At 42.0% G+C, this 11,560-nt stretch overlaps 1 protein-coding gene across 1 annotated transcript; it reads left to right on the top strand.

The window, feature by feature from the left end:
- Positions 1 to 5,585: 5,585 nt before the first annotated feature.
- Fcrla (Fc receptor like A) lies at positions 5,586 to 11,122 on the top strand. The gene is made up of 5 exons (XM_048356827.1): positions 5,586 to 5,706; positions 8,096 to 8,236; positions 9,096 to 9,362; positions 9,717 to 10,004; positions 10,837 to 11,122. Exons 1-5 carry the CDS (start codon positions 5,628 to 5,630, stop codon positions 11,118 to 11,120), a joined length of 1,059 nt encoding a protein of 352 aa, XP_048212784.1. The 5' UTR covers positions 5,586 to 5,627; the 3' UTR covers positions 11,121 to 11,122.
- The last annotated feature ends 438 nt before the right edge of the window (positions 11,123 to 11,560 follow it).

The raw sequence follows: 11,560 nt of genomic DNA, 5'->3' as shown, positions 1-11,560 counted from the left end.
GGAATGCTGACTTTCTGCTCTGCTATTCTCCTGGAGGAGTCACCACAAGGATATGACCTTAGAAAAGCCATTCAAGACAAGTTAAACCAGAACTTCTGGCTTGGTTGGGAATATAGTGAATACCCTTGAGTTGGCTTCAGTTTTTTCTGTGACTCATCTCACAATCATTGTGAAACATTCATTTGCACTCAGGGTTTTTTGGCTTCTTTTGTTGGGATGTACCCATAGATTTCTATGATACTTTTTACATCCCTACCATCAGATATGCATCTATACTTGTAATTGCAATTATTGAATTATCAAAGGCTTTCATCATCATACTTTAGATTTGGAGTATTTGAGACTATTAGCCAATTTATACTTGTCCTTTTTTATTTCCTGTTCATATATTTTCTTAGCCTATTCTATAGTTACAGTATATACCTCTTAATTTGGAAATTGTGCAGTGGCAACTTTCTCTCCTTTAAATGTAGGTCATTTTACTGCAGTAACCAAATACTGTTTTATAAAGCTACAATATAGGTTAGCAGAGAAGAAAAAATTAGATAACCCATGATGCACAAACCAGAAATAATGAATGCTGACATTTATCAATCCACATTCCTGTGTATGATGACTCACATTATATACTTTTATGTGCTCATAAAACACTGGGCAGGCAGGTGCTGGTACCTCGTGCCTATAATCCTAGCCACTCAGTAGGTTTAGATCTGAGGATGAGGGTTTGAAGCCAACCTAGGCAGGAAAATCCATGAAACTCTTATCTCCCACTAACCATCTGAAAACCGGAAGTGGAGCTGTAACTCAAAGTGGTAGAATGCTAGCTTTGAGCAAAAAGGCTCAGGAACAGCACCTAGGCCCCATGATTGACAAAAACAACAACAACAAAACCACACAGGAAAAAATCCACACAAATTGTAACCTTATTGGTTGAATTACTTTGTGTTTTTTTGGTAAGGTTTGGCATATGGGTTATATTGAATTTTCCAGAGTTAGAGCTCTTCATTTGTTTAGATAATAGAAATATTTATAATATATGAACTTGGTGCCTTTTTTGCAATAGATCTTTGACAAACTTATTTTTCCTTCCTGTTGTTATTGATATGATTAGGACTGGTGTGTGTGTGTGTGTGTGTGTGTGTGCACTAGTGCCAGAACTTGAACTCAGGGCCTTAAGCTTACTCTCTGTGACTTTCTTGCTCACAGATAGCTCTCTACTACTGGAACCACATCTCCAGCCTGGTTTTTGCTAGTTAACTGAAGACTTTTCTGCCAAGGGCTGACTTTGAACTTTGATCTTCCAGGTCTCAGCCTTTTGAGTAGCTAGGATTACAGGCATAAGCCACTAGTGCCCATCTTGTCTATTCTGTTTGAATTTAATTTTGAAAGTTTTTACTGAGAAGTTACACATTTTATTTGTATGGCATTGCTGAATTTTCTTTTCTTTTCTCTTTTCTTGGTATATATGTGCTCATGGTTACCTTCTCCCTTTTATTTTTAGTTTTGGGGGTTTGTTTGTTTTACCAGGATGATTTTAGTTGGCAATAACAGGAAACTCTGATTCAAATTGGCTTAAACAACAAGGAAATATATTATCTCAGATAACAAAAGTACAGAGACACAGTGTCTCATCGTATTATAATATTGAGCCCATTTTTCTTCAATTCTCTAGGCTCTTGGGCTAGCAAGATTATGGTAGCAACTTTTTTTTTTTTTTTTTTTTTTTTTTTTGGCCAGTCCTGGGGCTTGGACTCAGGGCCTGAGCACTGTCCCTGGCTTCTTTTTGCTCAAGGTTAGCACTCTGCCACTTGAGCCACAGCGCCCCTTCTGGCCATTTTCTGTATATGTGGTGCTGGGGAATTGAACCCAGGGCCTCATGTATATGAGGCAAGCACTCTTGCCACTAGGCCATATCCCCAGCCCCTGGTAGCAACTTTTTTGAAGTCACTTTTTATTGTTATAAAGGTGATGTACAGAGGGGTTACTGTTACATAAGTCAGGTCAAGAGTACATTTCTTTTTGGATAATGTCACCCCTTCCTTCCCACTTAGTGATAGCAATTCTAAGAATCCTATCAAAATAGCTAGTAAAAGAGGGGGCTAGTTATTTTGTGTACCTGTCTCTTGAGAATAAGGAAATTTTTCTTAGTATCCTTTCCATTTCTGAATCACTCACTGAAAAGGAGACTTAGATGATCATAACTTACTCAGGTTAGTCATGTCAGGGTGAGATGACTATTGAGAACCAACCACTGTTCATTTTAATCAGACTTGCTAAAGGTTTGCTTATTTTATTGGCCTTTTCATGAGCTTTTGGTTTATTGATCAAGTACTCTGCCTTTTGTTTGTTTTCAGACAAATATATTTTAAAGATGTATTTGTCTTTGGCCCAGATCTGTTTTGTGTTTCTACCTTATTAACTTTCTGTTTTCAAATAAATTTACAAAAGGCTTGAACCTTTTCCTTCTACTGCTGTTTTGGCCACATGAGTTAGATTTTGTTGATTTAAGTCTCTTTTTTCTTTTCTTTCTTTGTCAGATTAGCTAGGAATTTAACAATCTTACTTTTTTTTTATGAAGAATCGGCTTTTTTTAATTGAATGTTTTTTTTTTGCCTCTATTAGACTAATTTCTGTCATGATTTATTACCAATTCTCTCAGTCTCCTAGTTTTGGGTTTGATTTGTTCTTTTTCTAGAAGTTTTAGCTGCACTAACCTCATTTATTTGAGTACTTTAAAAAATGTAGACACATAGTTCTAGACTTTCCTCTCAACTCTGCTTTTGCTCTATTCTAGAATTCTGGTAGGAATGTCTCATTCACTAGATTTTGATTTGTACTCCAATCCATGTTATTTTTAAACAATTTATGAATTTAGTTTTATTTTCTTCTTAATCCAATATTTACTTACAAGGATTTTTTGTTGCATTTGTTTTGTCTTCAAGGAGCATGGGCACTATGTGGTTTTCCACTTTTTATTGCACAGTAGTTAGTAAATATGGTCTGTATGATGTGTGTGTGTGCGTGTGCCTGTGTGTGAATGTAAATATATGTGTATTTGTGAGTATGTACATGTATGTTCCATATCTGTCTGTCCCATGGGGACTTAAAAACAATGTGTACTCTTACCTGGGGCTTGAACTCAGGGCCTGGGTGCCATCCCTAGGCATTTTTGGTCAAGGCTAGCTAGCACTTTATCAGTTGAACTACAGCTCTACTTCTGACTTTTTGGTGGTTAATTGGAAGCAAGAGTCTCATGGACTTTTCTGTACAGGATGGCTTTGAACCACAACCCTCAGATCTCAGCCTCCCGAGTAGCTAGGTTTACAGGTGTGAGTCACAAGTGCTCAGTGTTTTCTTTCTAGTCATTCTATCAGTTGTCGAGTGTGGCTTTGAGTCCTCCAACTGTAATTGTGGACTAGTCAACATCTCTCTTATATAATTTTTTCTCCACATATTTTGCAGCTCTGTTGTTTGATGATTTAAAAAATAGTGATGGGTTGTTTTTTTGGTGGATTGACATTTTTTTATCATTACAAAAATTCTGTCTTTATCTCAGGCACTTGTGTGGGCTGTGGCTGCCTACTTTATTTATGCTTCTGTAGGTGGTAGTATCTCAGTATTTTCCGGTGCTATTGCTGATATAGGAGTGTTCATTATCTGAGTGTGTCCAGTCATACTAGGCTGCATCCTTCTTGTTTTTTTGGCTAGAAAGAGCTGGCTTTTGCTGGGACTTGTTTTTTGTTTTGTTTTGTTTTGTTTTTATCTGTACCTTTGGCATTTTTTGGTTGCTCTGTGTGTGTGTGTGTGTGTGTGTGTGTGTCTGTCTGTCTGTCTGTCTGTCTTGGGGCTGGAACTCAGGGCATGGGTACTGTCTCTGAGCTCCTTTCCCGCCACCCCCCACCCCCCACCCAAGGAAGGTACTCTTCCACTTGAGCCACAGTTCCATTTCCAGCTTTTTTTTTTTTTTTGTGGTTAACTGGAGATAAGATTCTCATGAACTTTCCTGCCCTGGATGGCTTGGAACTGCAATCCTCAGCCTCTTGAGTTGTTAGGATTACAGGTATGAGCCACTTGAGCCTGGCCTTAAATTTAATTTTTATTATGGTGACCTAGGCTTGTTTTCCTCTTCTGAAGCTTTGGAGTCTATCACACTGCTTCAGCTGCAATACTTCTCCCTGGGGCCATTTGCACTGAACATATGCTTCTCAGATAATGGAAATTTTATTTGAAATGCTTATTTTTAGATTGAGGAAGATCTACCACTTATGCCCACGATGCTGAAGCAGCTGCTCTGATCTGTGGGTTTGCACAGATGAATGGTAATCCAATCCCTCCCTCTGCTTGCCCCCATTTCTGATGGCTTGTCTCATCTTCTATCCTCCTAAGGGCCTGCTGGGTGTTATGACAGGAGATGGGGTAGAGTGAGGCCCCTGTGAGAAGAGTCACAGGACCTGAGTATGCCTCAATCAAATAGCAAACATTTGGGGACAGGAACAATGGTTCCTCTAAGGCCCCTAGAGCTGAAGACTGCTTCTGTAGTCTTCCCATTGCTCTTATTCCCAGGTCTCCTCCAGTTTCTCAAGCTATCGGATGTCTCCTGTCTCTAATTTCTTTAGGATAGTTGGCTTGAGCTTTGATCATGAGCCTGTACCTTGGCCTTGCTGCTGGGGCCTCTGGAAATTGATTCCTCCCCCCCCCCCCCACTTTGGTCTTTTCCAGGGGATTCTTTCTGATCTGTATTCATATTCCCACTGAGATTGAATAACTTTTGTTGTGCTATGTTATGCATAAACAGAGCTGAAATATAGTCTTGAGGAATTAGTGTACAAATATAATTGAAGTTTGCATGGTAAGGACTAAGCTGGTATTTACTTTTTTTTATTTTCTTGTTCTTTCTTTTCTTCCCTCATCCCCTTTCACCCCTGGTCCTGAGGCCTGAACTCAGCGCCTTGGCACTGTCCCTGAGATTCTTTTGCTCAAGGCTAGCACTCTACCACTTGAGCCACAGAGCCACTTCTGGCTTTTTTTCTGGGAAGTTTACTGGAGATAAACAGCTCACAGACTTTCCTGCCCTGGCTGGCTTTAAACCATGATCCCCAGATCTCAGCCTCCTGAGTAGCTAGGATTATAAGCATGAGCCACCAGCACCTGGCTTTTTCTCTTCTTTTTAAATTCTGGTACTGTACTGGGACCTGAACTCAGGGCTTCCAGCTCTTGCTTGGCTTTTTTGTTCAGTGTTGGTGCTGTACCATTTTGGTCTTTTTTCTGTTTGTTTATTTTTCCCCTCGATGGGGATCTCACTATGTAGCCCAAGTTGGGCTATAACTTTTGATCCTCCTGTCTCCATCTTCCAAGTGCTAGGATTACAGGTGTTCACCACCACACCCAGCTCCCTGAGGGAATTTTTGAATAGCTGAGAATACTAGCCTTTCATCCCTCAACCATAAGGATACAGATGGCACTAGAACCAACCTGGCCCAATCTGATTGATAAAAGCCAATCACAAACCCGATGCCAGGTGCACGGAGATAAAACAGTTAGATTTACTTCCTCTTTTCTAATTTGAGAGGTTTCATATTGAAGAAAATCAGTGTGTTGGGGTTGCAAGAGACACAAATGCAGCTGCCATGAAGGTGATTTGTGTCCTTACATCCTGGGCCTTCTACATTTTGCTGGCTATACTCTGGGCATCCCAGATGTTGCCATGTAAGTAATGTTTGAATGTTGGCATGTGAATGGAGCTGTCTGACTTTTGGAAAAGACCTAAAGGACTAACTTTGACCTTATCCTATCTGAGGTAGGATAAGAAAGACATGTATAAGAGAGACTGGTATAGGACTGAGTGGCTCTTTCTGAATATAAAAATCTTCAGGTCTTTTCTATCCTAAAAGTACTCTTAGCTAACATCTCTACTCTTTCATGCTACAATTTCTTCCTTTCCTTTCTTTTCCTTTCCTTTCCTTTCCTTTCCTTTCCTTTCCTTTCCTTTCCTTTCCTGCTCTTCCATTCCCTTTCTTGTCCTTTCCTTTCCCATCAAAACTCTTCAGCCCTGCTACCTCTTTCTAAGCCCCCAAACTGTGCTAAGGAATCTCTATAACTTACAGCTACACGTCAGTTTCTTACCTGTGTACAAGGTTTTTCTTATACTGCTACTTCCACGTGAAATGCTACCTCTCTCTATGGCCTGGTAGACCCTTTTTCCTAGATGAGCTTCTGAGAGCCCCTAAAGACTCAGCCTCCATAGCATCTTCTCCCACAAGCCTCGTTTGAACTCTCATTTCTGCCCCAATTATTACCTCTTATTTTTATGTTACCTCTTATTTTTATGTTCTTTCTCATGTTGAAATAATCTCTTCATATACTTCAATCTTGCACTGAACTGAGAGATATCTGTGGGCAGAGACAATGTTTTGGGGTTTTGTTTTGTGGTGAGTCTGCAGACTTGAAATCAGATGCTGTTTTTTTGTTTTTGTTTTTGTGGGTTGGAGGGCTTTGAACTCAAGGCCTGGATGATGTCCCTGAGCCTCTTTCCTGCTCAAAGGTAGAGCCTTGCGTGTGTCACTTCCGGTTTTTGAGTGGTTAATTGGAGATAAAAGTCTCATGGGGCCTTTCCTTCCCCAGGCTGGCTTTGAACCATGATCCTCAGATCTTAGCCTCCTGAGTAGCTAGGATTATAGGTGTGAGCCACTGGCGCCCAGCTGCTCTGATTTAAGCCCCTCTTAGCTACTAACTCTACCTCACTTTGACAAAGTCACTTTTAATATCTCTAAATTTAGTTTTTCCACTTGCAAAATGAGAATGATAATACCACATAAGGCTTATTGAGTGAAAATGCTTGTAGTCCAACAAAGTTGTGTTTATGTATATGTGTGTTGGTGTCTACATGTATATATGAATGTATGTGTGTGTGCTGATTTATTTTTTGTTTATGGTGCTGAGAATTGAACCTGTGGTCGGTATTGAACATGCTAGGCAAGAGCTCTGCCACTTGATCTATGCCTCCAGCTCTATTTTTATTTATTTATATTGTTATTATTATATTTATTATGGGACCTGGGCACTGTCCCATAGCTTTGGTGCTTAAGGCCAGTGCTCTGCGACTTGAGCCACAGTTCCACTTCCAGCTTTTTTAAAATTTTTTGATGGTGGTTAATTAGAGGTAAGAGTCTTATGGACTTTCCTGCTCTCGTTGCCTTCAAACCAGGATCCTGAGATCTCAGCCTCCTATGTACTAGAATCACAAGTATGAGCCATCAGCCCCCACCTCCCTAGCTGTGTTTTTAAAAAGCAAAGACAGAGAGGAGACTGAGTCTAGTTGAGTGACAGTACAGGAACTGAAAGTATTAGCAGACTAGTGAAGGGGAATATGAGAGAATTTTAAGAAAGCACTTGGTACTGGTATGGTGAGAACTGGGAAGTAGAGGTAAGAACAGGAAGTTACCAAATCAAAGAGGCCACTGGAAATGGGAAAAAAAAAACAACAAAGGTAAGTGGGACAGAAGAGGATGGAGTAAAAATGTGAGTGTACATGGATGGTCATATGGCTGCAAGAGGGAGAGTGGGACAAAAAGGGACAAGAAGCAGTCACAGAGATGCCATAAGCAGTATTTACTCTGCTTAGGTCAATTATAGACACTCTGATCTCCAACTAGCTAGCAAAATGCTGGAGTGGAGGGGTGGCTCTAGTGATACGGTGCCAACTAGGACCAGAAAAGCTCAGTCTTAAGTTTCTTGGGACTACACATACACACAAAGAAATCAAATAAGGTAGAGAGCATACCAGAAATTGTTATCTGGGCTCATGGCTGTCTTTGGCCTCTGATTTCCTGCAACAACAGATGGATGTCATTCTCTGTCCTACCTCTTCCCTCAACCATATTCCTTACACAGCATCTGGAAACAATGCACCAAAGTCAAGACCATCCTTCTGAAGACCCTTAGGGATCTCCTGGCAAGGACTCTTTGATATCTTATTCTCACTCTGAAAAATATGGTTCCCCTGGGAGAGGGGAGGAACCTTGTAGAAGGCCATTTCCTGTCATCTTTCTCTGTTTCAACATTACTCTCTGGTTCTTCTTGGGCCATGCCTCTTCAGCTGCCAGTTTTGAGACCACTATGAGATGTGAAGAAACTATCAGTACCAGAGGGAGCAGCTGTCACACTGATGATGAGACGACCCATCCAAGGAAAGCTGGCTACACTTTCAGTGAACCCTTTCATCTGATTGTGTCCTATGGTGAGGTTTTGGGAAGACCTGACTAGTATCTAAAATCCCTCCTTTTAGCCCCACTGTCCACTAGGAAAGTGCTCTCCAGGAAGCTGGCCATGAGTTGAGTTAATTTCTTCCCCATCATCAGGCCCCAGAAGTCAAGATGCCCTGAGTTCTAGGCTCTAGAGAATTCATTCCACACTCTTCACTGAGATAGTCATGAAGGTAAGAAACAGGCTGAGGAAATGTGCTGAGAAAATCATGACTCTTCAAGCTGGAAGCAAAGAATCATTTTACAGTTATAGATAGAGACAGGGAGTAGAAGAAGAGATAGAAAAAGGGCTTTGCCATTGCTTGGCAAAGTTCAAGGGACCATTGAAGTAGGTCATTTATAGGTGGGAATTATCAGGGTTTTGGTGGCTCATTCCTGTAATCCTAGTTACTCAAAAGGCTTAGATCTGAGGCTCATGATTCCTAGCCATCCCTGGCAGAAAAGTCCATGAGACTCTCATCTCTAGTTAACCAGCCAAAAGCTAGAAGTAGAGATATGGCTCAAGTGGTAAAGCATTAGCCTTGAGTAAAAATGTGCAGCAAGAATAAGAGGCCCTGAGTTCAGAATAAGAGCCCCAGTACAGACAGATAGACACAGACACACTCACATACATACATACATACATACATACTCTCTCTCTCTCTCTCTCTCTCTCTCTCTCTCTCTCTCTCTCTCTCTCTCTCTCTCTCTCTCACACACACACATACACACACATACCCCAATTGGAAATTATCTGTACCTCTCAAAGTTTAGGGGAATCTGTTGTGTATGTAACTGGAGGGGCTTCTAAAGGAGAGCACATGGATGACACTCAGCTCTTGCTCTGGACTACAGACTGGCTGATCCTTCAAGTTCCAGTTGCACCCATATTTGAAGGAGATCCACTGGTTCTTCACTGCCGGGCCTGGCAAAACTGGCCACTGACTGAGGTCACCTTCTACCGAGATGGCACAGCCCTGGGTCCACCTGGACCTAACAAGGAATTCTCCATCACTTTGGCACAAGAGGCAGACAGTGGGCACTACCACTGTAGTGGCATCTTCAGGAGTCCAGGTCCAGGGAGTCCAGAAACAGCATCCACTGTGGCTATCACAGTCCAAGGTGAGAGCTAGAAGCAGCGTGTTACTGCTGAATTGGTGGATGAGGGAACCAAAAATTGTCCTTCCTTGACCTAGAGGTGGAAAAATCATTAAAGCCTAGAGGAGCAGGGTGCTGGTAAATGCCCAGGTTGGGTTTCAGGAGGGATAGAGTCTCAGCAAGTCCTTTCTGGGCCATTCAGCTCCACCCAGAGTTCAGTGTGCTTTCTACCACCCAGCTTTCTACTGCCTGCCTAGTTACACATTTCTGATGAAAATGGAAAAGGTTATGTGACAGGGTATGTGACCCTGCCTTTCTTTCATGGATCTACCTAAGTCTAGAATGACTGACCTCTTCTTCCCTGCTTCCTTCCCATAGAACTGTTTTCAGCCCCAGTTCTCACAGCCTTGCCCTCTGCTGAGCCCCAAGAGGGAGGCCCAGTGACCCTGAGCTGTCAGACAAAGCTGTCCCCGCAGCGGTCAGCTGCCCATCATCTCTTGTTCTCCTTCTACAAGGATGGAAGGACACTTCACAGCAGAGGCCTTTCCTCAGAATTCCAGATCCCCACCACTTCAGTAGAGCACTCTGGGTCCTACTGGTGTGAGGCAGCCACTGGCGATGGCCAAGTCTGGAAACACAGCCCACCACTGGAGATAGCGGTACAGGGTAAGTTAGTGTGTGTATGTGTGTGTGTGTGTGTGTGTGTGTGTGTAAATGAGGAGAGGGAACAGGTTAACTAGGTCTATCAGCTGGAGTTCAGAGTAAGTAGATAAAGAAGAGACAGGAGAAGCAGGAACAGTAAGCCAGAGTCCCTGATGATGGAAGAGATCACAGAAAACTTCTCCCTTAGGCTATGGTACATACTTCACCAAACCAAGACCGGAACCAAACCCACGCTTGCTGACCCATAGAACTTAGAATGCCCCTATCATCTCTAAGTATAGGATTGTAATACCTAAAATGAGGGTAGTATCTAGAAGAAGGAATGGAATCTATGTTAAATTCTAGAAGCTACCATTAAGAAGGATGTGGTTGACTTGAGCTATATCCAGAGGGGTATGTATTTTTCATCTGCCATGTAAGATGAAAAAATAATGCAAGAGGCAGGCAATGCTATCCTGAAGAGGAGGTGATTCAAGGAATCAGCACAGATTCTTCGCAAAAACTCAAGGCTGGTACAAGAATGAGGAATTAGACTAATAAGGAGGTTGACCTAGGACAAGGTACCACATCCATACTTCATAGAATTAGAGTCTACCTTAGAAGGAAAGACAGTGGTTAATAGTAATTGCTGTCTAATGATGAAGCCTCCTCTCTACAGATTTTTGAGCACAGATAGTCAGTCAGGTTTCAGATTAAAATTTAGATTAGGAGGAACTGTCCTCAAATCCCTGAACCCTACATTGAACCCTACATTCGCTTCCAGATTATAGGCAAGAGTGATGCGAACAGGTGTTTGAGCAAAACTTTACTTTTACATGTGCCTCCTATAATCTAGGGCCCTCCAGCTCTATGACATCCTCTGCCTGGAATCCATCTCCTCAGAGATCAGCAACTCCAGAAACATCTCCAAAGAAGCCCTCTGAGCCTTTACCTCCACCGCCCACCTCCTCTTCTGAGCACGCAGGCTTCTCCTCTCTAGACCCCCATCTGCATCACCAAATGCGCATTCTTCTCAAAAACATGCAGGATGTAAGGGTTCTCCTGGGTCACGTGGTCATGGAGCTGAGGGACTTGTCTAGCTTCCTGAAGTCTGGGATCACAAAGGCTCCTGATAAATGAAAGCACACTATTCACTCACCATGTGGCTCAACCATTCCCAACACCAGCTGTTGTCCTGAGCTTAAACACAGTTTTACAGGTCCCAGTGTTTTGTTAGAATAATAGAGATAGGTGAATATAAATAAATAGATATAGAGTGATCATGGAAGTTCAGCTGTAATTGTGCATTCTTTTTAACTTGACAATGTAAATCTGCTCTCTCTAGATAAGGAGATTCCTTCTGTCTCCCAGACTAGAATTTAAAAAGAAGCGATGGAGGTGGATTTAGTATGGTAGTATCTAGAGTAGGCAATTTCTCCCTAAAAGACATTTAGTATTGTCCCCTGGACATTTGGATCCTCACACAGGGTGAGGGGGTTGTGTGCTATTAGCATTCAGTAAGTCAAGCCAAGGATGCTGTTGTCTGTCCTATATGCACAGGGCAGCCCTTTCCTACAACA

Source organism: Perognathus longimembris, chromosome 11, assembly GCF_023159225.1.
Source record: "Perognathus longimembris pacificus isolate PPM17 chromosome 11, ASM2315922v1, whole genome shotgun sequence".
Lineage (NCBI taxonomy): Eukaryota > Metazoa > Chordata > Mammalia > Rodentia > Heteromyidae > Perognathus > Perognathus longimembris.
Note: the sequence above shows the minus strand (reverse complement) of the source record. Positions and strands in the feature narration are given on the sequence as shown.

What these genes read in the sequence shown, in the direction of transcription:
- Fcrla (XM_048356827.1), top strand. Translation starts at nt 5,628, where the DNA reads ATGAAGGTGATTTGTGTCCTTACATCCTGGGCCTTCTACATTTTGCTG. An exon ending in TCATCTGATTGTGTCCTATG is followed by an intron (nt 8,237 to 9,095) that starts GTGAGGTTTTGG and finishes TCTGGACTACAG; the next exon opens with ACTGGCTGATCCTTCAAGTT. An exon ending in TGTGGCTATCACAGTCCAAG is followed by an intron (nt 9,363 to 9,716) that starts GTGAGAGCTAGA and finishes TCCTTCCCATAG; the next exon opens with AACTGTTTTCAGCCCCAGTT.